General features: G+C 38.5%; 2 protein-coding genes across 2 annotated transcripts; one reads left to right on the top strand and one right to left on the bottom strand.

Moving 5' to 3' along the window:
• Window positions 1-839: 839 nt before the first annotated feature.
• On the bottom strand, window positions 840-11086 carry LOC140929142 (putative GTP-binding protein 6). Its single transcript, XM_073379013.1, has 6 exons — window positions 10324-11086; window positions 7425-7666; window positions 4715-4923; window positions 4467-4612; window positions 2839-3015; window positions 840-1800 (listed from the first exon to the last, which is right to left on the bottom strand). The coding sequence occupies exons 1-6, from the start codon at window positions 11022-11024 to the stop codon at window positions 1677-1679; spliced, it is 1599 nt and encodes a 532-aa protein (XP_073235114.1). The 5' UTR covers window positions 11025-11086; the 3' UTR covers window positions 840-1676.
• A 131-nt stretch (window positions 11087-11217) lies between these two features.
• LOC140929143 (uncharacterized protein KIAA2013 homolog) lies at window positions 11218-25833 on the top strand. The gene is made up of 15 exons (XM_073379014.1): window positions 11218-11387; window positions 13958-14067; window positions 15661-15783; window positions 16218-16355; window positions 18619-18677; window positions 19273-19365; window positions 19617-19690; window positions 20082-20225; window positions 20532-20649; window positions 21004-21075; window positions 21310-21503; window positions 21991-22103; window positions 22964-23237; window positions 23393-23517; window positions 25462-25833. Exons 1-15 carry the CDS (start codon window positions 11314-11316, stop codon window positions 25626-25628), a joined length of 1878 nt encoding a protein of 625 aa, XP_073235115.1. The 5' UTR covers window positions 11218-11313; the 3' UTR covers window positions 25629-25833.
• The last annotated feature ends 209 nt before the right edge of the window (window positions 25834-26042 follow it).

The following is a 26042-nucleotide window of genomic DNA, read 5'->3' on the forward strand; positions in this document are numbered from 1 at the left end:
TCATTCTTATGTCCAGGCGCCTCTCTTGTATTCTGGTGATTCCCTTATTGATCAGATATTATAATATTTATATCATTTATATAAATAAATATATTTTTATTGGCATGTATTTTATCCTTCATAAGTATTAGATTAGAAGTATAATAATTGTAATTATTTCTTTTCTTTTTTAATTTAGCAGGGCCCGGATGAAAATTGTGTAATTCTGGTTTTCACCCTGTCTAAATAAAGTCTTGTTGTTGTTGTTGACAGAAAATTTACTTAGGTGCGAAAATGATAAAAAACGATTCGATATTTCAAAATGAAGTGAAAATTACATATGTTTGTCTGAAAACGACGAGAGAAAATTACACCTTTTCACCTGAAAACAGGTTGGACAATTAGGTATTTTAAGTTTATATAAATGTCTAGAGCTTTCAACAAGGTCCCAAACGTCAGAAATCAGCTTATAAACGACGGTCATTTTTGGCTTTTCGCTCCAAGGCAATTACTTGGGGTCATATTTTGGTTGATTTCGTCTTTTCAGACAAATTTAGCAGATAACTATCACTTTCAGGAAAAACTAAAGGTGTTTACCTAAAAATAGATATAAACTTCACTGGCAGATAGTGCAAACCAAACATTTTACAGCGCCGCAAAAGATGCATAACTTTCAATTTTCAAGACGTGCAAATTGGCCGTGGGGGTGCAAAATACTCAGCGCGCCCCAGCGTGGCCAAAAAATTATTGTGAATCAAAGCAAACCTATTTTAAAGTAGTTATGGTTTCGACAAAGCCTTTCACTTGCCAGAGTTTCAGAGTTTCAGTTTCATTTTTCACGCCAAATTGAGTGGGCGGATTGGGGGGGGGGGGGGAGGGGATGGGGGGAGACAGCCTATTAATTTGTCAACTCCCAGTCCACTAACATTACCACCACTCCCTGTTGGTTCGGTTTCTCTACCCCTACCAACACCACCAGGGGCTTCCACCCTTCCATCTCTATCACTATCACAGGCTGATTCTACCCCTCCACCCTTACCACCATTCCTAGGGGGTAAAACTCTTCCGCTGCCACTGCTAGAGGTAGCACGTGCACCACCACCGCTACAGTTTTTCAGCAATGTGATTTCCAGGAGGATTTACTCCGCCTTAACCACCACTACAGAGAGGACCTACTTTTCCACGACACCGCTCCCAGAATTTTCAATTCCCCCGCCTCCAACACCAATGCCTTGAGGCTGAAATCCTCGTTCCCCACCGCCTCCATCACTCATGGGAGTCTCTACTCCTCCTCAAGCATCGCCAGCGCCACCATAAAATTAAATTCAGTGGTAAGACTACTTGGCACAAAATGCACTTCCAAGAGAAACTAACTCTTTTAAAGTTTCAAAAATTTTCTCCTTTGATAGCAAATAATTATTCTAATGTATGGAATAAGTCGATACTAAAGACTGGAGGTATGAAATAAATGCTGCAATAAAGGACTAGAATCTATTTTTGCTTAAAATAGCTTCATTTTACCTTAACTGTTACACTACCTAGGAAAACGTTCAAACTGACACAATGAATACATTTGACTATACAGTTTCGGAAGTTTGAGTTATGAATCATGTAGTTTACAGTCGAGGCCTACCCTGGGACGCTTTTATTTGCTAATATTTATATACGGTAGTCCTTGCTCTTCCCGTGTCTGTTAACTAAAATTTGCCGAATTTTACTAAGTATTTTTTTCTGGTGGCTTCATCCATGATCACCGTCGCTACGATATCCCCTTCTTCATTGGCTGATGTTTCCTGAACAGTGGCCTCGTGGTACAGCCAGCTAAATCCAGCAAACAAACAAAAAGGTATGTTTATTACGTACCACAGACAGGCCAGCTGACAATCGGTTTAACACAGGAAGCTCTGTTAACTAGTTAATCTTTCCTGCGTTTACGATTTACATTCTATGGACAAATATTCTTCTAAAATATCTTGCAATAACGTTTGAAACTGGAGCTGGATAACATGACAGTAAATACATGCAACGTCCTGGTTAAAGGCGCTTTAACTTATAATAGAATCGGATTCTAATTTAAAGCCCATGAGTACCCTGCCAAGATTCCTAAGCGGTGGAACAGATCACTATAGGCAAGTGCATTTAGATTATGTGAGTTTCTTTCTTTTCTTTTTTCTCTGGTGTAAAAATCGTTTAAAAAATACGATCCACAAATAGTCGCCGACTCTTGTTCTTTCTGCAACAGCAGGAGCTCCGCTATAAACATCCAAGTACGCGAACTGCTTACAGTTGATTTTAATAACAGAAATAGCAGGTACCAGTGTGTATTATTCGGTATACAGAAATTCAATTGACAGATAAGTATCTTGGGCAGGCCAGTCTAAAAAGTCCATTAAAGAAATCACATTTATAATATATGAATGCTGGACTCCAATTACCAACTCAGCGCCCAACACAACTACAGTCATGATCTACTCCATTTTCTTGCAACTGGCTTCTGGTGCAACAACTTTGACAACGTTGATCAGTACTTTAATCAAAAGCTTATTTGTGAGATTGAAATAAAAGTTCAGACCGAATAATTAGCCAAAACATTTCATATTCGAACAAAGATGCAGAACGAAATCTTTACCACAACAGGATTTTCGATCACGTTTCTCAACGGCGAACTTCCAATTTACCTTTACTACAATTTTACAAAAACCTTACCCTCATGGGTCTTTACATTTCATGCAAAACTCATTTTTAAAAATGCCATATCAACCATCACTTGATTTGATTAGCTGTGAATTTGGCGACAAGGGCATCACTTACAGCTGTATGTGACATAATAATTCGTTGAGTAGCCTTCATATAACTCACCTGAGCTGTGGTCCATCAGGAGGAATCACAAGTCTTTTTATCTCTTTCCCCGTGGATGCAATGATACCTTCTTCAATCAAGCCACGCAGCTTGTTGAGTCCAGTTTTCTTCGAAGCTGAGATTTGTGTACGGTTATTACTCTGCGCTCCATATTGCATGTGTAAAGGTTCTTCATCACTAAAATGAAGAAACAAAAAAATAGCATTACCCTTAGCTAGTAGCAAAAAAAGAGAAACTATTAAATTTTAACCTCTTTTACATTGTGCGAAAGAAAGTTTGCCTACATGTAATTACAAGGAAAAAAGAGAGATGAGAGTGCCCTTCTGACCTGATGACACTTTGTACAAGATGCCATCCATGACAGTGTGTTTTCTTTTAATGACGGGGTGTCCTTTGTACTCGGGTGTCTGTGTAGTGGTGTTTGACTATATTCAGAAACGCTTACTCCATAGCTACTCATGCATGACTCGGTTTGGCATATACATACATGTACATAAGTATATAAACAGAAATAACGGAGAAGTTGGAGATAAAACGTCCGAAAGCAGTCTGGGGACCAAAATGCATTTATTATATACAATGTATGGCTTTGAGTGGACGGTCGAAAACAATAATAAAAAAATGCTACTATGGACACAGCCGATGCTTTTTTGGTTGAAAAGATAAAGGAACTCTTTAGACAGAGTTCAAGTGAGTGGGTGGGAGGAGGGGGGGTGCTGTAACTAGGAATCTTACAGTACACTTGACTACATGAGGTGAGGCTGGCTCTGCTATTGTTCACAGGGGTAATATAACATAATTATTATAAAATAACTAAGATAGTACGCGCGCTCTGGGAGTGTTTGCATGAGAGTATGTAAACATAGTTGTGGCGTTAAGATGTTTTGCTTTTCGCGCGCTAATCACGCAAGCACGAATTTGAAAAAGTTTTCAAGTTCAAAACTTGACAAGTTTACTTTATTTACCCATTCCTTCGTCGGCTGAAACTTGGAAAATCGTTACAAAGAAAGTGTGTCAATTTTTTTTCGCTCAAGCTGACATTTTAAGCGAGAAAAGTCCGTATTTTGGAAAGCGTCTTTTTGCAAAACAAGAACTGATTACGCGTGCAAGACTTCGTGGAACCTTCGTGGACAAGACTTTGCAACTGGTAAGAATTTCTCTTTTAATCAGTTCCAAATCGACAGTCATGCAAACCCTCGACTTCGTCTCGGGTTCGCATAACTGTCTCGAATTCTCCCAACCCCTCTCGTGTTTATATCAGCCTATGCAACAACGGAAAACGTTTTCTATTGCTTAAATATGTGAGTTTTCGTTGATGCTGCCTTTTTACACAGGGTTCTACTCAAACTAGCCATACTAAAAACAGTCTGTGTATATAGCTGATTCAATGAAGGTTGCTTTGGGCATTGGGAATTGGGCAATAAGAAGCTATTGTTTGGTGGTCACTCAGGCTAATTGTTGCATTGTTTGGTATGCCCAAATGCCCAATACCAATCTTCAATTCCCAATGCCCAAAGCAACCTTTATTGAATCAGCTGTAAAAAAATGTCTGTGTAGAGTTGAACGCAGATAAGTTGACTTTCGTCTTTCAGTGAGGAACTTGTCTCGCTAGTTACCGCAGAGCATACCAAAGATCAGCCTTATTAAGTGCTTCTATCATGTTCTCCATTAAGGGTGCTTTCAGGCTCAGCTGTTTTTCCAGGATTGTTAATACATCTTCTAACTGAGAATCACATTCAGGATGGCTGATGTCACGAACATGGACAACTAAATCCTGAAAACAAAGGCAATATAGATATCATGTTTTGTGAAAAAAATATGTTTTCTTCGCTTACTGGTGCAGTTTTACAAGGACTGATAAATAGGAGACACCTACAGAGTCGGCAATATCCTCCAGTGTTGCTGAAAATGACTCAACCAGTTCAGGTGGCAAGTCTGAAACAAATCCCACAGTGTCTAAATACAGCACAGTCATCCCAGATGGAAGTTTTCCTGGATGTCCTGTGACATCAAGAGTTGCAAAGAGCTTGTTTTCAGGGTACATCTTTGCTTCACCAGTCAAGGCTTTAATCAGTGTTGTTTTACCTGCAACAGTTTAAAAATCAAAGAAATCTGTACATGCAAGTGCCAGGCAAGACCAGAGGTTTCACGAAATAGGTGTGACCGGGCACAGTCAGGATTTCGTACATTAAATGCTTAGCTAATGCTTAACCGTTTAACGGCAAAATCCGTTTACTAACTGTTTACCATCCACTTAAAACGGATCATTGATCGTCCAAACACTTTCCTCATCCGTTTACAAGAAACTTGAATCCGTTTAACGTTTTAAACAAACCATTTAAACGGTTCATCTATTTGTCTAAAAAACGCATCCGTTAAACGTTTTGGGCAAAACGTTTAAATGGTGGGCTTACCCGTTTAAGGACAACTTGCACCCCTTTAACAGCCTTTTAACAAGTTGGTTTAAACGTTAAAACAAGACTTAAGAGTTTCAAGACCAGAGTTTCGAGTCGGAGAAAAATGTGATATTCGCTTGTCACTTGACTGGTCTCTCGAGCAATAAAATCGACTAACGATCCGCACTCTTTCTCGCTCACCGCCGTGATGAAACAACTTAAGTTTGCGCTTTTGGTGTAAGAATTCGTAATACGTCATCCTTACAGCAGCCACAATCAACTGTTTATTCAACGTATTGAAAGTTGGGCTTTGAAAGCAAAAGGTACTTAAAAAGCTGGGAAATAAGAAAAGTGTATAGAGAGTTTTCACATGACGTCAAGGCGGCCATATTGGTGTTCCAAAACAATGAAACGGCGGCCATGTTGTTGTACCAAGACAATTCTTTGAGTTTTAAAATTGTAAATTGTAACTTGGTTGCCCACGGAGCACTGAGGAGTTCTTAAGAACGTGTCTGTGCTTTCCAGATCGAATTTGAATTAGGAAATGTTCAGGGTTTTTAAAGAACAGGGAGAACCGGACTACTCGGAGAAAAACCTCTCAGGAGTAGGGTAGAGAAAAACCTCTCAGGAGCAGGGTAGAGAAAAACCTCTCAGGAGTAGGGTAGAGAAAAACCTCTCAGGAGCAGGGTAGAGAAAAACCTCTCAGGAGTAGGGTAGAGAAAAACCTCTCAGGAGTAGGGTAGAGAAAAACCTCTCAGGAGCAGGGTAGAGAGCCGTGAACAAATTTAACCCAGATATGGCATCGACGACAGGACTCAAGCCCGGGCCACATTGGCGGGAGGCAAGTGCTCTTGACACTGCGTCACCCTTGCCCTTTTTCTTTTTTAAAGGCTGTCTTTTGTTCCAACCAATACCTTAGATTCTGGGCATATGATTGAAAACGCTCAGTTCTCATTCGCTTCTTTGTGACTTTCGCGAGTGCAGTTGAAGTCTCTCCTGTGAAAACGACTTTGAATAAAATAATTTAACTTCACTAAGACTTATGACTTTCTGAGTGCATTGCCCTTTATAGAGACGAATGTAATTCGCTTTTGTTAAAAGTTGACTTTTACGAAAAGTAAGAGGTTTTGAAGTGAACGTGACATATGCATATTCCATGCTCTTTTTTGTACCCATTTTGCAAGGGTTGTTAAAAGCTCGTTACCCAAGGATGAAGCCAAATGATGCAACTTTAAGGCGACCAACATCACTTCATTTATACCCAGTCCGTGAAATGAGTAATTTGAAACCCGCGTTTACCGTCACTGTACTATTAAAATATACTATTAAACTGAGGTTAATTAGAACGGGGAAGGAGTGGGCTAAAATAAAGAAAAGATGAGCTAGCATTTCCTTCCCGGTTCACAAACTTGAAGCGATAAAAGTGGTTATAAAAATTTGTTAGGGTGAAAACGCTTCTGTGTGACTTTAAAATTTAAATATTGATCATTTGAAAGAGTGGGGTATTGTTTTAAACAGCGTATACAGATAGATAGATAGATAGATAGATAGATAGACAGACAGACAGACAGACAGACAGACAGACAGACAGACAGACAGACAGACAGACAGACAGACAGGGCCCCGTTCCTGAAAGGCCGATTAGCGTTAATCCAGGATCAAAATTTTGTTTCGTTTTTGTATTTTATATTCCTTTGCATTTCTGTTATCATTACTCTATCTCGTATTAAAGGCTCAACAGTATTTTGTAACCTCGAGTTGCATGTTCTTAGACGAGAAAACCGTGCTTGAAATTTGTCTTAATCCTGGGTTAAACTTAACCATCTTTCGAGGAACTGGAACCAGATAGATAGATAGTTTAATTACCAATACTTTGCAGCGCAAAGCCTGAAGTGCGTATTTACAAATGATGCAGTTGATAAATTGCTCTATCGTTTAACGCTTTTGGTTATCCGTTTAATCGGATAAGGAAACCTTTTAAATGCTCTAATTTCCCGTTTACTATCCCTAAACAATCTGCTTATTTTTACTCGTTTTAACCTGCAAAGCGTTAGAGTGCGAAATCCTGTGTCCAGTTACAAATGTCCAGCTTAGTCTGAAGCACTACAAACTCAGTGTATTTACTAAACTATGCATGTAATCTGTACTAATGTAGCTGCATCAACACTGAACAGTATTGCGGATCTTTACCTGCATTAGTATATCCTACAACTGCTATTATTGGAACATGCCTCTTATGTCGTTCATGTCTAACATGGTCACGATGTTTCTTGATAGACTGTAACTTCTTTTTCAGCTTCTGTTCTCGCTCAAACAATATCCTTTTCTCTTTCTCGAGATCAGTTTCCCCTGCTCCACCAATAGCATGTGTTCCACCCCTTTGCTGATCATAATTACTATTCACTTCTCCTCCTGCATGTACCAGTCTGGATCTGAAATTAAAATTAAAATAAAATAAATATAAAAGCTCTAAGATTACTAAGATTGCAATGCTTTAAGTGCCCACCTCTTGTACACATACAGTGTAGCTATCATAACCTTATTTCTTTATTGTGAAGTTAAAGTGTACATGGACTAAAACCTTGAGGAACTCGTGAATTTTATCCTTGTCCAATGATGCTTATGAGACAAAGACTATATTTATTATTATTTATGACATCTTTCTGTTTAAAATTCAGCAGCCTTTGACATTGATGACCCTACCAGTATGCTGGACACATGTCACATATGAAACTCAGTAGTCAAAAATGACCTTGCAATCCAAGACTCTCTCTGAAGTACAGTTGAATGGAGCACAAACCCAGTGTTTGGGTCACCTGATTGGTTAAAATCCCTTTGCTAACTCACAATTCTTTTCTGTTTGTCTCATGCTTGTGGCATGACAATATTTTACTGTGATGTCCCAAAACAACTTTTCTTGAATTTTGGCCATCCAAAAACTGCTTTTTCCCAAATGAAATGAACCAAAAACTGGGAAAGAGTAAAAGATCAAAGAAAGACTGATGATGTCATGTGACGTCAGTTATACGTAGTTTACTTAGCCTTCTCCTCCGATTCTGGTCATTGCTTTAAGGAATTAAGCCGTGTAACTGACTGTAAAGAAGGTATAGTGAAGTCAATGAAGTTCTGAAGATGACTGAGGAGTCTTCGAAGATGACAATCCTTCCTATTTGCCACATCTCATTAAATTATTCTACATTTTTGCAAATCAGTCTACATCATACTTGTCAATTAGGCCACACAAATAGGGTGAACACTTTTGAAGGCAAAAATCTGCATGTTTTGAAGACGAATAATGGTTGTGCAAGATTATAGACAAGTTTAAATTTCAGATACATATTTTACACATATGGTAGAACAAGAAACTACAAAAAGAAATTCACGTCACATACATAAACTTTAAGGAATTTTTCTCTCTCATACATAAACCATTTCTTTTTCTTAAGGGGAGACCGCTTGAAGTACTAGAAAGAAGTCCTTAACAACGGATTTGTTTGAATTTTTCTCTTAAGATAAGAAATCTTAATTTATGCCTCAGTCAATTGAAACTCCGGCCCCTCAACCTCCACAACTTGGGAGGGAATTTAACGTTGGCCGCGTGTTAAAACACCACTAATTTCCAGGCTCACCGGACCAAACAGTTTGTTAAAAGCCCCGTATAGCAAGGCATTATTAGTTGACCACAAAGCGACCTTTCAAATGCGCATTTGATCGTTTATATGTTAATTTGCGCAATACCAAATAATAAACATTATTATTTTATAAACAATAAACACGATTCAGTTCAAATTTACAGTATTTGCTGGTCTAAACTGTACTTGTTCCCAAATTCAACTATATTTTCAACTACACTTACAACTGCAGTGAAATTGGACATCTTTTTATGGCTTACATTCAAATTTGATCATGGTGTGCACACATCAGGCCAAGGACCACTAGGGAAAGACCAGGGTCAGGAAATCCACCCTTAAGGCCTGAAACAGTGACTTGTTTTGTAACAGTGCCATGGAACTAATTGTGGTTATTTTGAAAATGGTATCTGGGTATACACTGGCCACCTTCCTTCATGGGAGGTGCACAGCAAATCAGAGCCGCACGATGTTCACATGGTGATGTGCATGTCCCAATTGTTGTTGCCTTTATTTGAAAAGTTACTGCGTTTATACCTCCCTATACTTGCATGCACTTACATTTTCCATGTACCTATAAAAACACCTGTTACTTAATCAGAACACTGCTTATCACTTTTTCTGAAGTAAAAAAGTATACAGTTCGTTTGAAAGGACAAAGAACACGTAAAAATATCAACTTGTTAAAATTTGTCAAAACTGCATGAAACTTTTAACCATGAATTACCAAGTCTATGTTTTTTGCTAAGATATTAATAAAAATAGTAAACTGCAATGGAGTGATTTCATCAGTTTCCATGGTGGTCACCCACGTCTTATGAAGTGAAATGTAACAGTGACAGTTTTCAACTTCTGATTTCACAAACTGGACTTCAAAGTTTTTGTACTCCGTAACTGCTTTTTTTGGTCCCAGCCAATACTTTATATTGTTCCCTGAATAGTCAAAATCTCCAGCTGAATTTGAAAAATACTCTCGTTCGACTTTGGTCCAAGATATTAGAGAGAGATAGAATCACATTTGCAGCTTACGACAAATGCCAATTTATACCACGTGACTAAGCTTCCCCTTAGCTTGTTGTTCACTGTTCATTTTAACAACACAAATAAATTAGTAGGTTCATGCCTGTTTCATCCACAAAAATCATTTTGGAAAGTTTTTATCTGCTCATTTCTTTTGGTACTTCATGTTAAATCCCCGTAGCTGTCCCCGCTTCCCAAATGCGTGCCTGTTAAATCCCCGCTCATGACCCAGGTGGAACAGGCATCTTGTTAATTCCACCGCCCCCAAGGGTCAACATGTTGTTAAATGTGTGTTAAATCCCTACATTGGCCATGTTAAATCCCCTCTATCTCATGTTATGCCGCGGGGGTCAGGGGGCCGGCGTTTCAATTGACTGACGCATTAAGAGGGTTTTCCTTTATATAAATTTAATGTAAATGAACTGGATATAGTCCTTTACCTAATGTAAGGTATTTCAGCTAATTCAACTTGAATCTTAGCTTCTGCAGTTTTTGCTCTTTCTTTGAATATCTGCAGCACTACGCCAAATCTGTCGAATACCTTAACTTCCCAAAGGTCTTCCAGCTCTTTATGTTGCCGAGGACTCAGCTTAGCAACGTCAATAAACACGCTGTCGAATGAAGAAGCTGAATTTCTCATTTCTTGAAACTGCTCGGTTAACTCCTCAACCTTCCCTTTCCCGAAGAACGTTTTACCGTCTGGCTTTCGGACAGGTTCCACACTTTTGCCGGCGACTATCCAGTTTTCAATCGCATCAACTAACCCACAGGCTTCGTCCAATCTATGTTCACTGGTAACATTTCGAAAGCGGTGACGACCCCATTTGAAATCAGGCTCTAGTATAAATACTTCATGGCCTTTCTTAGCGTCTTTCTCATTGCCATGGTAATGATGACGGGCTCGAAGTTTGCGCAAAATTTCCTTGCTTTCTGGGTGTTCGTCCTCCAAATCGTGTGAAGATGAAGCGTGACTTTTCTTCGAGAAGCACCTAGTAGTAATAACAGCTGACGACATGACTTCTGAGCTCAACCCGAGATTTCTCTGACATAGGGCTGTGGTAAGCGAACGGAAAAATCCTGTTCCTTTTTCACAAACAATGAAATGGCTTTTACCGAGACAAGCTAATCTCAAAGTATTCATGATTTTGCAGGCACATACAGTACAATACAGGTTTCAAAACATTTCAATCCGTCTATATGTGCAAGGCGTTATCAAAGACATGAACCAGGAAAGAAAACTGGGTACAAATGTAGGAACGACAATCAAACTGATCAGCAGTTTTTTCTGGTGCGCAGCGTGTGCGCATAATTTTTTTGCAATGAACTCTGACGTAGACGAATGCAGTCACATTTTCCAATATGGCGTGATTGCTGGATTCAAAACAGTGTTAGTCAGTTGTCTACAAATTCATGAACTTGAGGCTTTATTTATGTGGGTAGTATCAAACATTGGAAATTTGGTAACATGGATAAAAACACGATTTGCTTTTCTAACACTTGTGAGGTAAGTTATCATTATAATGTCAGCTCACGCCTAAAATAAAGCAGTACGAACACGAAGTTGAAATTGATGTGTCTGACACCGAAATTAAGATACTTTTAAGTCTCTTTTATCCTTAAAAAAACAAATGCAAAAGTGAGGGAATACAAATCAGGTAGCTGTAGCTGACTTATTAAAGAGGGGTTTTATCTCCTGTGTTGTTCAATGAATGAATGAGGGACAACATACGTGTCCTCTTTACTTTATAGGTATATGTTGTAGTTAATTTTTTATCTCAGGTAATTTTTATTTTTCTTTTGTTTAAACTTCATTAGCATACATTAACATACCCAAAAACAAAAAAAAAATAAAAATTACCTGAGATAAAAAATTAACTACAACATATATATTAACCCTCGGACGTACATGAGGGGTTTTTCCTAGAGGATGAAACATCAGTACCTGACGTTTTCAGTAGCTGTTGATTCATCCCTTGTGCACATTTTGAGACAAGTTTAGTGATGGTCAGCTGCTCTGGTTACGAGATAAGACAAGACGGCTGCCTAACGGGAGCACGAACACCAGAGGCCCCTACGATTTACTCTCGGGCGACCAAAATATCAAACAGGGAGCGCGAATGGGCTAACGTCCAGTGAACAAACAACAAAATTCCAGCTGCTCATTCTGTGCTTTGAAACGACAATGGAAAATGTTTGATAGTTGACCATAGGCAAAAAATATCTCCGCCGATAAATGGTAAACACACAGCACTATGTCTTGAAATTTGCTTCTGTGACTTCAGCTGCAGAGCAGTTGAAGTTTGTTGTCTGAAATTAGCGTCGGATGAATTTAATGGTCTTCTTAAAAATACTTCGATAATGAAATCATGACTTTTCCTTCAGCATTAGAAATGGGAGGTTGCTACTGCATGAAGTAAAAACTGATAAAAAGTCGTGATCTGTGGAAAAGTAAGCTGGTTTCAAATTACACGTGACATCGTTGGTTTCAGTATGCTATTAAATTTTGCAAGTTTGTAGTGTTTTCTATCTTGCTATAAACATGAATGATACACTCAGAGGTTTCTTTTATTATTATTTTATTCAGCATTATCTACAATGTAGGCCTCCCTATTTTTTGCTGTATGTTTTGTGGTAACTTTCAAAAAACTGGCAAAAACATTTCAGTTTTTGAAAGCAGCTATTTAAGATCATATTTCAACCTTTTTTTGATTTACGCAGTCGTGTGCGATGAACGTAAATACAAACCTTCACAAATAATATATAAACAGTTCAAAGTTGATAGTTCAAAAGATAGACTTGATCCAAAAAAACTGAGTTAATTCTCTAAACTTCCAGATAAAAACCTTTCTTTGGTCCTTTTTTATCGCCTAAAAACTTAACACGCAAGTGCTGTTGGTCGGTGCGTGTGGTCTTTGTTTATATCTTTCTCGAGAAATAAATCATTTCTCAAAATCCTTTCAAGTGGCAAATATAAAAAATGCTGGTTTCTCAAAACTCAAGACTTGGTTTTTGCGTCTCTAAATTTGATTTGTTCGTGGCTCGAGTATTGTTCGGGTTTTGTCTTGTGACACAACTCTCCTTAAGCCTTCCCGAGTAATCTAGGAAGATTGAGGGGCCTCTACTTTCAGGGTATAAATTGATAAACAACATCTTCTTCAAAGATAGATCGTTCCAGTGAATCCTGTCAGAGTTACTAGGAGAAAGATCGAAATAGATTCGCAAAAAAAGGACCAAATTTTTGCTTTTGTGCTAGCATGAAAAACAAATAAGATGTTTAATTACATCAGATTAGTCGGAAAAATATGCCTTTTTTCTAGCAAAACTCATTTTTAGCCCTTTCTATGCTAATTAGCTAAAAACCAGTCCAAAGAAAAGGAATAATTGGTGAAAAATGCAGTTTTTTCACTACTTGCTGGCCGTCACCAAAGGGTTAATAAAGTTACTGATCTTTTATAGTTGGGCTCCTAGAAATGCGGCTCGAACTCCTAACTTTTTATTTTAGCAGCTCAAAGGGCTCCCAAAAATTTTTCTTAGACACCAGCCTTGTATGATGTCTTAAGTAGGAGGTGGTCAAGCCAATTTTGGGTGAAAATACATATTTGTTCAACTTGTTTCAACACTAAAAGTAAATCTTGTGGCTTAAATCATGCAAAGCACAAAAAAGTACCATTTTTTATTTTCTTATGGTGCATGTATTAACCTGAGTGATTTCTAATTCTTGGTAAAATCCAAGATGGCAGCCGAGATGGCGACCATTGTTGGTGACATCACAGGACTCCAGCAGTGCCACCACCCCTAAAATGTACCTCAGCTTGTTAAGAAGATCAAAGGCTTTCCACTAAAAGTAAAATCGTTTCAAAATACTGCAACACATAAAAAACTCTGGGGAGGAGAGGTTCCATCCCCCCCCCCCCTTGTACCACAGTGGGGGGTATGGTGAATGTAAGGACAAGTCATAGTGTTACAGTAGATGCTGTAAATTAAACTTGTGGTTTGCAGTTTGGTTTCAAATACATGATAATTAAAGAATATTCATAACTGACAATTGCCATTTTTTTCTTCTTGGCTTTTCAGATCACGTAGAAACACTTTAATTGCTATCGCATTATTTACTGTATTGTTTATATGGATCCTGTCAAGATTTATGCCTCACCATAGGCCTGGACAGCTGCCTGATTCTCCTGGTAAATAGCAAGAGCTAGATCCATTTTGTATTATTATTATTGTTGCTTAAAATATCCATAATGTTTACTTGGGATGTTTTGGTGTGATTCCCCTCCCCTTGGAAATTCTAGTTTAGCTTCATACTTTCCTTAAATATTATTGGCCATCAAAACCTCTCTCCTCTGTTGAAATTCCAAAGCCCCATCATGGCACAGGTTGGTTTTTTTGTACTACACATTTTAAATATTATTGTGATAAGAAAACGAAACCATAAAAGGGGCTGTTTAGTTGTAACAAACAAAGACAGGTAATCTCTAGCTCTCTTCGTCACCAGAAGTCTTCCAATATAGGGGGTAAAGAGGTTAAGTTTGATATCAAAAAGATCTTTTGGTAACTTAATAAGATTTTGCATAACTAAAATAATAAAACTTTATTAAAAACATTATCCCATAAGACATCACAGTATACAACCATTTGTGATTTCTGCCCCGCTAATGTCAGTGCTCAACTCATGTTTACTTGTTCTGGAGCCAAACTGCTGATCTTAATAAATTAAAAGATACATGTAGTTTTGCTCTCAGCCAGTGAATTACGATTCTATACTACACTGTCCTTTTGCTTTTTCTCAGATAGCTTCAGGGCTAGTTCAGTGAGAAATCATTCGTCTTCTCTGCCATTTCCTCCTTATGGTGAGAACACAAGAGGGCTGAAGGAGCCATGTGGACTTCAATAATTTGCTGGTTGTAGCTAGTGTCACTTTTATTCCTTGCTTGAGAAAGTCATGTCAAATTCTGGTTTAGGTGGCTCTTTGTGAAAGGGTTAAAAACCGTGACATTGAAAAATGCACATTGTCCCCTTTGCCAAAAAACTGCCTCACTGATATCCAAATGGGCTTCATCATAGGAGTTGGCACTGCTGGTTAAACCTTCTCCTGTCAAGGTCTGAAGCTCTGTCAAGGTCTCAACCTCAACTTCATGGCATATGTCCTTGAGAAAGGCTGCAAAGACAGTAGTCTTGCACTTCATAATGCCTCCTATGGACAAATCCACCTTTCATAGAGGACATTGCATGATCAACCTTGAAGGACATGTTGATGGGAGGTACATCAGCGTCCAGCAATACCTAAGGCTGAGGGTATTGGAGAATTTCCTTTTGTTCAGGTCAAATTTTTCTTAATTGTTTACCAACTAGGGGCACCCTTCATCTTTGCCAGGTTGTTTGCCCTCAATAAATTGCTCAGGGCTCATTTTCTTCCATAGCTGCTGTAGGATGGTGTTATTCAGTTCTTCTCTGGTATTGGCAATCTTTCTCCTTGAGGTCTTGAGTTGTTCAGCTTAATAATTCACAATAGAAGGTTTTTTCGTAACACAGGCAGAGAGAAATTAGCAGCATTCTGTACATCCTTTTAAAAACAAACTCCTGTCAAATGTTGTAATCTAAACTAGTTATCACATTTTACCGCATCTTAATAGGGCAGCAGGGCCCAGATTTCTTATAAGATTTCTTAAAAGGTACATGTAAAATTGAAGCTTTTCCTCCCCTTCCCCTTCCAAAACTTTTCTGTTGCTGCTGTTGTCACTTATTGTAGAGACCTTACTTCCTGCATTTTTTAGCATATGATAAGGTGTGCTTAAGTGATGTTCTGTCAAAATGGAAACAAGGAGTTGCAGATGATGATGTGATGACCACTCACAATCCCCTGGAAAAACTGGAAAGTCCGTTTTTGGCTTTTGTAGGTAAGCTAATATGTAAAACACATGTATCTGCTCCTATGGATGCTATGATGGAAAGCACTGTATAATCTATGATGTGTTTACTGCAATAGGAATGTTTCTAGAGGACAACTACGTTTGTTGTACAGAAATAACATGTAAAAACTGAAGGCATATGTACAAGCATAAAATTGCATATCCAACTGGCAAAGTTTTTATGTTCTGACAAAATATCATCAGGTCATCAAGCAAACCATCTGCATCCACAGAAAGCAGTTTCACTGTAATGGCTATAGGTTTGCCAAAATGAGCAATTTTATTGCTATTGAAGAAGTGTACATGAAGGCCCAAATAAATCTGAATTTTATTTGAACTGATATTTCACTATCATTTCCCACTCAAAATTCACAATAGTCTGTGGCAATAGTGTACTTGAAGTTTTTTTACCTTTCATACAGGGAATGGAAATATTGGAGTAGTAGCATCAGACAATGCTTACCTTCATTTGGCCTTGAGACAGCCCAGTATGAACTGGTTAAAACTCCCATTTTCTCCCCTTGTGACTGCCAGACCTGCTAATTTAAGGAAACCAATAGGTAAGACTGATTTTAGACCTTATTGTTATCATTAAATGGCACTGATTAAACCAAATGGAACGGTTACAACAGTACTGGTGTGTGACATACATGTATGAATTAAGTAGCCTCTGCTAGTGGGGTCAGTGTTTGGATAACAGACCTCACAGGATGATATACGTAGAAGTAATTCAATTGTTGGTCTGTTCTGATCTCAGGACTGATGGAATTTATTGACCTTTAAAATATCACTTTTAATAATAGCAAATTATTATTAGTTATGCAGTTAACTAGTGGAAAGTACTTGTATGATTGGAAGCAAAAAAAGTGTTATTTGTGTGTTATTTCCTCTTGTATCAGTTTTGGATCAATATCTAGATATATACATGTAATGATTAAGTTATCCATATTCTAGACAACCATTATCTTGTGGTTTTGGTGAATAAAAAGGTTTCTTTAATGAGGTAGATACTGTAAATGGAAGATAAAAACATAGCCAACTCTTCCCATGCAATCCCACCTCCAGACTACATGTACTACCCATACTGATATACATGTAGAGGTGCTTGAAGTGAATTAGCATGCTGGGAAGTTGGAAAAGCAAAAGGAATTTTTTTTGCTCAAAAGTGGAAAACACTCTACATTCAATTTGTTCTTTGCAAGAAGAAATATGTCAATCATATCCTTCTTATGACAGGTACATGTACAGCTGTACATGAACAGGCATAGAGGTCATCCTCTTATTACCCCTGCCCCAACCCTGCTTTCCTACTCACTTGAATCCAACAGCTCCCACACTTGAAAAACTGCTCCTTGGGCCCTAAAGCCATTTGCATCAGTATGTTGTTAATCAACCAGGCAACCAGACATTTACTCAGTTAGTCAGTTAGACTGCAAAACAGTTGGGTCTTTTTTCCCAAAATAGCTTTACAAAGGAGCAAATTGCCAGTTTTTAAGCCTCATACTGCCTAAGTGTGCATTCTTGACCTTTGCAAAAATATGGGATGTTTTACAGTCTATCAATCCACACGCTGAGTTGACAACAGTCAGTTTAGCCTGCATGGCAGGCGTTAAAAGGGGAAGGGGGTGGGGGAACTTGGGCGCACGAGGAAGAAAGGAAAGGAACGCCTGCATGGACGCTATTGTTTTCTCCATTTTTTACGCTCAGATTCTGAGCTTTAGAATAGTGATTGGTCAGAATTCATTAAATGTCAATCTTCGACTTAATACCTTTTTCCAATTGGTTGAAATCAACATCACGCCATTTGAGTAACTAAACATTTGTCATTAGTGAAGCGTGATGAGATTTCTCTATGGAAATTCATCCTTAGAATGCATCAATTTCAGCTTAAAAAGAGAATAGAAAAAGACAGTTTAAGAACCATATGAAGGAAAAGGCCTGTCAGCAGATGTGTTTTACTGATTGGTTCTGAAAAGTATCATCTCCCAACGGCTTCTCGGTTTTACTCGCCAGAAGAAATAAAGGAAAAATCATGTGTTATCTGCTGTTTGACCCACGTTATCAACGGCAAGATAATTGAAGATGAAGCAATCTATAATTTTGGGCGATTTTTGGACGAAGACTTCTTCTTGCCGGTTAAAAATCAGGAACTGACTTTAATAATAAATTGTTGCCTTCTTGCAGTTCTTCGAAGTTCAGCTCTTCTTTCCCTGCCACCAGCGTTCTTTTGTGTGCTTTGCTGAATCCAATTTGTCCTGATAGAAATTCAAAGAGTGCGTGATGGCAAAGTGTTTTAATTTTTCTCAGACAAACATTGCATTGAAAGTTGTGAAGAGCTGCTACATTTCTTATTAAATAGTTTTCCAGCCCGATTCCTTCAGCAACAACTTAACTCAACACACGTCGTTGCAACTTTCAAGGAAGATTCCTTCGATGGACGACCGCATTTGAACTTTTTTCATAGTACCTTTACTTTAGATTTCTTGTTTTAGGAAAACAAAAGAAAAACAGTGCGAGAAATACAACTAGAGTACGTGCTTCGCGGCCAGAGTTATTTGACAGCTAGTCATTCACAGTTGCGTTATTTTTGTTATTTTTTTAATTAGTAGGCAAGATGGTGAAAACAATGGCTTCCTTGCAGGTGTTCCCCTCCTCCCTCCTCCCTCGCGCGTGGTCTTGTGCCCTAATTCCTTTCCCCTTCCCTTTCGAACTCCTGCTATGCAGGCTACAGTCAGTTAATCGATCAAAATGACATTACAAGTTGGTTAGTTTGACCTGATTGAGAAAAAAAGTATTGTTTGTTTCTTTCATTGTTTTTAATAGAGGCAAGTGTTATTGATTTCAAACAAGGAATGGTACATCAATTCCAGACTTATTCATTTGTAAGTATGATCTATGTATGTACAGTATAATATATTGTATCATTCAATTAAATAACATAGTGCATGTTCAGATGCTGTAGTTCACGTGAGCCAAATTGGATTCAAATTTAGGCCAACCCAGATAAATTTATTCATTCAGGCAAGTTGAATCATAGCCCTCTCTCATTACAGAAGAACTAAATTCAAAAGGGAAAAAATTGAAGTGGCATAAAAGTCCAAGTAAGAAATCATTTATGCATTTGGTTCAGCCCAGGTGAAGTTTGGCGTCTGAATCAACACCCATTCACAGCCATTATTCTCAGCTGAACCAGGCGTGGAGAATTGGTTTAATAATAATTGGTAATGAAATAGATAAATTAATAGAAGATATGAAGTACTGTGGTCCAAGCAAGTGCATGTAGTTCCATCTTTATTTGGCTTTTAAGATTTCAGTTTTCAATGAAGTTCTGTTTTAAATTTATACTTGTATCAAATCGACCCCTTCTCTTGAGTATTACATCTAACTGGGCACTGGGCCTGCTTTTATTGGTATTGTTCTACCAGTTTGCCTACTGTACCTTTTTAAGTTTGATGTTAGTGTTTTCTTTTTTAACAGAGTCATGGCTGTGTTATAATTGAGAATATTATGTATGCCCATCGCAGTCAGCCATCTGTCTTGGTACAGGAAGTTGTTGTCATTAATCATGGGGTTTGTACACAGACTTCTGTTCCTTATTACAAGTGTCATGTGCCTATTACAAGATTGAGAAGTCTGGTTAAATTGTTTAATAGTCAGCTGTTAGTTAACCAGATTCAGATCATGCTGCTGTATGTCCTTCTAAACAAGTCTTGATTATTTTAGTCCTTATAAGAAGTTTTACAGGTTTATGTTAAGGTTCTGTAGGTTTGTTCTTTCTTCTAATGCTGATACTCACAAGAGCTGTATACTTTCCTTTCCAGCATGCTGGAATCCAAGTTTTACTTAAACATGAAGGAGCAAACTCTTGGAAAGGCTCCACAACCAAAAGTTTAAGGTCACTTTTCTTTCTTTCTTTTCTGTCATATGTTTTATTAAGGTAATGCACTTTTTTGGCTGGTGGGGGGTGGATATACAGCTACAGTGGCCCCACTTTTTTTAATTCATTAAAACTCAAGTGACACAGTCTAGTACATGTATGTTTTGTCATATTATCTTAGGTTATACCTTTGCATCCACTCTTGTTGTCAAACATTACTTGGTATAGCTACATTTTTATTGTTGATTTAAGCATTGTACCTTACAGTCCCTTAGACTTTTTAAACCTTACCTTTAAAACAGCAGACTGAACTTTCTGGGGTTGCTACACTCTACATATCCTTGTATTGTTTTCATTTCAGAACTTGTCAAATATTGTAATCTGATTATATGCCTCCTTTTTGCTGCAGTTTTGAAAGAACCATGGATCCATCTAAAGCCCATTATACTGTATCCCATGGAAAGATTCCTCATGTGGACACATCAGAGCCTGACATCAATGTGACAGTAGCAACTTCCAGAGTTCCTTCGGAGATGACTGTTCAAGCTCAGAGGTGTGGGTTGATTAAATTATTCAGGTCTAGCCATTTGAGTTTGCAAAGGTAGCACTTGCTTCCTCAGTTATTTAAAACCCTCGGTCTGTAGCCTAGGCTGGTACTCTCCAGATGGCCTTGGTTCTACCACTTACTGAACTAATCCTCGTCTTCAGAATAGCTATACATGTATCTGACAATAATCATCCTGACAGTTGTTGTAGAGTGAGGTCAGTACAATATTATCATCCAAGAAACGAGAGATCAACTCCTTCACTCACAGCAGAGCTAAACCTGTCTTATTTATTTTGTTGTCCTTTATGACAGCTCTGGTATTTTGAGGCACTTGACAGTTGTCCGCACATCTAGTGTGTTTGGACGTGAGGCAGCCAAACCTGTCAAAAGAGTCAAGGAGATTGAACAACTTCAGGAAGAAGCAAAAAAGGTAGTGAACTTCACTCATCTCTTTCCTCTACAGTGAGTCTGTAATAGCGGCTGTTGAAGGGGATATAACACGTTGATGTGACATTGGAAATTCCAGTAGAAAATAATTATTTGGACATCGGACTTTACAAGGAGGACCATCATGGCACCGAGACTGAAAAGCTGACCTTCCAACCATGTAGTTAGTAACAGAAAAATGAATCAACGGAAAAAGCCTAAATCAAAACACAAAGGCAGTGACATAAAAAACGATAAACAAATTTTAATTATTTCTAGATGTAGAAATATTGCAGCTTGAATGCTTGTGTCAAGGAGACATGATATTTTTTGCGGTGTTTTTCTGTTTCTGTGTCAGGAACTCAAGGCTCTTGTTTCACTGGATAAACCTGAATCTTTGAGGACATCTCACGCACAGGCCTGGACCGAGGTACATGTACTTTTCTATTCTGTTCATAGCGTTCTAAGTTATGAATGTAGGAGTAACATTTAGTAAAACTTGCCTTGACATAGTTTATTTTTCCCTTTCATGAAGCACTGCTTTGAAGTAATACTTAATTAATTAAAACAACTCGTTGAATTCCTGTTCGTTTTCCTACGCTGTATTACTTTTGGAGTTAAAAGCCTGATATTCTACTGGGGTCATGTTTTTACCATTGCACAGTTGTTGAAGACTGGCTTATTTGTGGATCCTCATCATGATGCAGACACGCCCTCTGGTTTGGAAGTGAATTCCACCTTGTATTACGTATTGTCATCATTCCCTACCCCAGCCTCCAGCAGCAGCCAGACACAAAAACAGGAAATGGAAAAACTGCTGCATATTCCAGATCACTGCTTTGGTGGGCCACCAACTATGTAAGTATGCTGAATCTACTTGCAATCTGTGTAACTTTTCTATGAAGAGTCAAGTGCCCGAATAAATGGCCAAATACCGATAATTATCTTGTTCACTGTACGCAAGGTAAAATGTGTACTGCTGCCAGCAATTCTTTTCTAAGAGAGTTGTTCGAGGGTGTTGATTACGTGGATAATGGCGAGTAAAGGTCATACGTGTAGGTCTTCTGAACCAATCTACATAGCTGGTACATTTACATGTACATTGCAGCTCCTTTTCAAATAAGTAACATAATCTTAAGGGAATTGTTAGACAGCGATAACTCCGCTTCATTCTATTATTCTTACTCCGGACCTCATGGTCGTACTGCACGTTCAAATCAGCTACATGGAGAAAAACTGCTTACAAGCTGTACAGATACGTCCATTCTTTTTATATCAGACATTCCTATTATAAAGTCTGCGGTTGGATAAAGCGTATGATTTCGGCGGTGTTTATTGCTTGTAGGCACTCAGCCTCACTCTGGCCCATGCCCCGTACTGAGGCTGGAATTACCAAGATGGCGGCACTATGGGAAAGGCTTTTGGAACAAAATGGCTGCAGTGCGCTTGTCAGAGCAGGTTGGTAAATTTGCTAATGGATCTGTCAGTTAACAGTTCACGTAACCCTATTAAACGGCCACTTGTATGAATTCTCAGGGCAAACACCTCTCTCTAGGTTCGTCAACTACTGCGTGGGCTGTGCAGTGATACAAAGAAACAAAAAATTACTGCGTTGTGTAAATTTTTATTCCTGTAAGCTTCTATTTTTCCTGGTAAGCTTTCTTAGCTTGGTACAATGTAATAGACCAAGGATTAGCGCAGTTGGTTAGTGCGCGTCCCTCTGTGCGGGAGGTCCAGAGTTCGATTCTCAGGTGTGACGACAACTGAATTATTTCTTTTGACTTCTTTCCTTTTCCGTGTACCCGTTAAACGGAGCATTGATAGAGAGGAGGGAGGTAAAATGACCGCACTGTCGTCCTTAGGTTTGTTACTCACATGACAATTTCGAGCTACCGACTTAAAATAAAGACTCTTAAACTTTTTTTTTGGATTTATACTTGGCTGCGAGGCTTGGGGGAATAGAATAAGTGAAATAATCTTGAGCTCATCCATGAACAATACATTTTGATATATACATTTATCCCCCAAATCCTCGGAGCCAAGTATGCATTTTAATATATCGAAATTGGTCTATTGCACCATCGGTTGATGATAGTCAATGGCACCATGTTGATGATAGTCAAGTGTCCCCGTGAGTAAAAGTTCACTGGAACACATTCAATTGCGAGTTTTAACATACATTGGCGTTTTGGGGAAAGAGTTTTTGCTAAACCAAGTAAGCAACGACGAAGGGCAAACTCTAAATGTCTGTACTGAAAAGGGAAAACGCGCACACTATAGGCTGATCGTGTGACAGTGTTTCATTATATTCTCCCAAGGTGCGACTGGTATCGTCCAAGCCATGACACTTAGCTTTGGTGGTCTGCAGTTCTCCGCGGGACATTTTGAATTCGCTGCTAATCCGGCCTCACTTCACACCACTATAACCTTCCGCCGTATTCACCTATATGAGGATATGGATATTTTTCTCTCGGTCACTGTCAACGAGGATAATGGGCACGCAGAGAAGTTGATAGTCAAGCCTGTTAAAGGAGGCAAGACTCCACTTTACGCATGCGAGGCCGGCTGTCAGTATGATCCCGTGGAAGTCGGGTACTAAGCGCTTTTATTGTATGTTCTAATTATGCTTGTGATTAAAACGTATATGCGGAGTACATTTCGCATAGCGAATCAAGGTATCTTGGTTCTCTGCATTAAGTTGTTTTTCCAATCCTTAGATGATACACATACCTTTACATTATTTTCAGAGAAACTGAAGTAACTTTTCCAGTGCGCATGACCAAGCCTGTTACACCGCTGTTGTACATATCGCATAACAAATCGGAGCTGTTAGAGCTCAGAAAACATGTCTTCATAAAGGATGCCCACGAAGGTAAAGCCGGCTGTTACTGTGTCCTCAATTAACGGAAGTTCCTGGTCTGTGAGCCAGTATTTTTTCTCTGTTGAAGCAAAGGAATGTTTTCTCTATTATTTGTTCACCTTTCAGTGTTACTTAGTTGGCCTGGATATAGATTCTGGTGAAGAACTTGGTTTTTTTTAAAACTATCTTTATTTTGTTTAAATAATTGGCCAATAGTCTCTTGTTGAAAATGATTATATAATCCCCTGTATTTAAAGGTAGCCTTGTTAGCCAAGTATAAACACAGGGGTTCCGTTATAGCAGTGTATATCCTCCTCTCCTTGCCTCGCTTCCCACCACCTCCATACACACCCTATTCCATAGGTAATTCGTCTCAAGTTATTTTTAAGACCACAGATCTCAAGGGGGATTAGACAACAGCCAATCACATAGCGCGAATGTGTTCCGCGTGGATAACCCACGCTCAGAGCCACGCGTCCTTCACGAAATTGAGGCAGAAAAAATGGCGGAGGACGCGGAGAGCAATATTTCTATTCGTTTTGTCGACAAAAACGACTAAAGAGAGATTTCTGCTAAAGCTGTGTCAGCGAAACGGAAATTAAAAAAGAATCGCCTTTCCTCTCTTGTATAGAGCTAACAGTACAACAGGGAAATCCTTAACACAGCGAATATTCTCTCAGGATCATTTATAATTTACAGTTTGAAGAGAGCAATTTCTGGTTTGATATTTACACTTTTATTAGTCTTTTATTATTCAACAAAAATAACACTTGGCGTCCTATAATAATAATAATAATAATTTAATCACTTCTAGAGCGCTATTTACATTCACTGATCAACAGCACTTAACAACTTAAAAAAACTACAATAAAATTCAAATTTGTAAAACTAATTACATGTACATGAATATTACTTGCTACTTGCTTTATTGTAAAACGACCGGTTTCAATAGACCGGCGAAATTTCTCATTTTATTAAAGCACTCAGTTTACGATAACTTCGAGTGAACTGAATTCACGGGTTGTCAAAGAGTCGAGCGATTCCCTTTTCCCAGGTGAGCGCCGACTCATTTCGCTTCAATATTCAGAAATGGTCTCGATCTCTTTACGCTTTCATTGCCTTTCGCCCGACATGTTTTGCATGGCGTTTAGTCATGCGAAACCTCCACGAAACATCCACGCAGCGCGCGAGGTAACTTTATCCCGATTCTAAAAATAACTCGAGACGAATTACCTATGGAATAGGCTGTGTATGGGGGACGCCTTCTCTGTCCCCTTTATCCTCTCTTGCTTCCCACTGAATAGCAACTTTCTTGCGCGATACACAACCTTCACACTTCATTGTGACGTTGTTTTCCAATCGCTCTCTTTTCGAGCTTGACTTCAGCTTAGTCCACAGGATTTTCCTCTTTCCAGCTAATTTGGGAAAGGGTTTATCTATTGCTCTGTCTCTCTCCCTTTTCACCCCGTTGCCCTCTCGTTGAAGCGCGACCGAATGTGGGAAGGGTTTGCGACTGGAGTTGATGGAGATTTAAAGAGGGAAAATTGGATGGTCTTGAAGCACTTTTGTCATTCGCCATTTTCGCATCTCCCATAATACACCTTGTTTGCTCCCCCCCCCCCCCCCCCCAAAAAAAAACAAAAACAAATTTTACACGTTTTGCGACGGTTGTAATACCCAGGAGAAATAGAAAAGAACAAAGGTTATGCAAAGTTTTAGGTGACAAACAAGGTGTATTATGGGAGATGTGCGAATGGTCAGAGTTCAAATCCGGGTCAATTGTGGAATTCTGAAGCTGAAAATAGAGGTGCGAGTATCACATATAACATTCACTTGCTTGGTCCTCGCTCGGCTATTAGATGAGTCATTAAATCTCTCAAAAATTGTTATTGATATCCATTCGTATCGTTGCTTTGATTGACTTACTTTAACTAGAATTTTTGCTTTTTGTCTCAGAATCTCTCAAGAATCGTCACGTACATCATCGTTCCGGATTGCCAGCAAAGTTCTGGGTTACGATTGCGTTTTTAATTGTTGGTTTTCATCTGTACTTAGCCAAGCTAATCTATTCCGAGTGTTTTAAAGAAAAGGACATTGTGAGATCAAAGATTTACATGAGCTGACAAAAATGAGCTTATTTTAAAAATAAGGAAAATTTAAAAGTTGGGTATATTTGCATAGCTGATGCCTTTTTTTTAATTATGACAAAATCCTCCCTCCTCACTCCTAAATTCAAATATTACCGATTTTATTTAATGCTGTAAAAGTTCTTTCTCTATAATAATAGTTGAATAGGTACCAGTTTTAATAAAGAGTTAATAATAAAGAGTTTGGGATTTTTCTATCAAAGGGGAATATTTTTGGCTGCTTGCGAGTAAACTATTTTGGGTGCTTTTGTTTTTGTTTATTTGTTTGTTTGTTTGTCTTTTTTTATGGTTTTTCCTCTCATCTCACACTTCGTGCTCTGTTTTGTGTCTTTTGTTTTGCGACAGGTAATCATTCTCCACGATCGTAACTCATGGGACATGTTATTAACA

Source organism: Porites lutea, chromosome 2, assembly GCF_958299795.1.
Source record: "Porites lutea chromosome 2, jaPorLute2.1, whole genome shotgun sequence".
In the NCBI taxonomy this organism is placed as follows: domain Eukaryota; kingdom Metazoa; phylum Cnidaria; class Anthozoa; order Scleractinia; family Poritidae; genus Porites; species Porites lutea.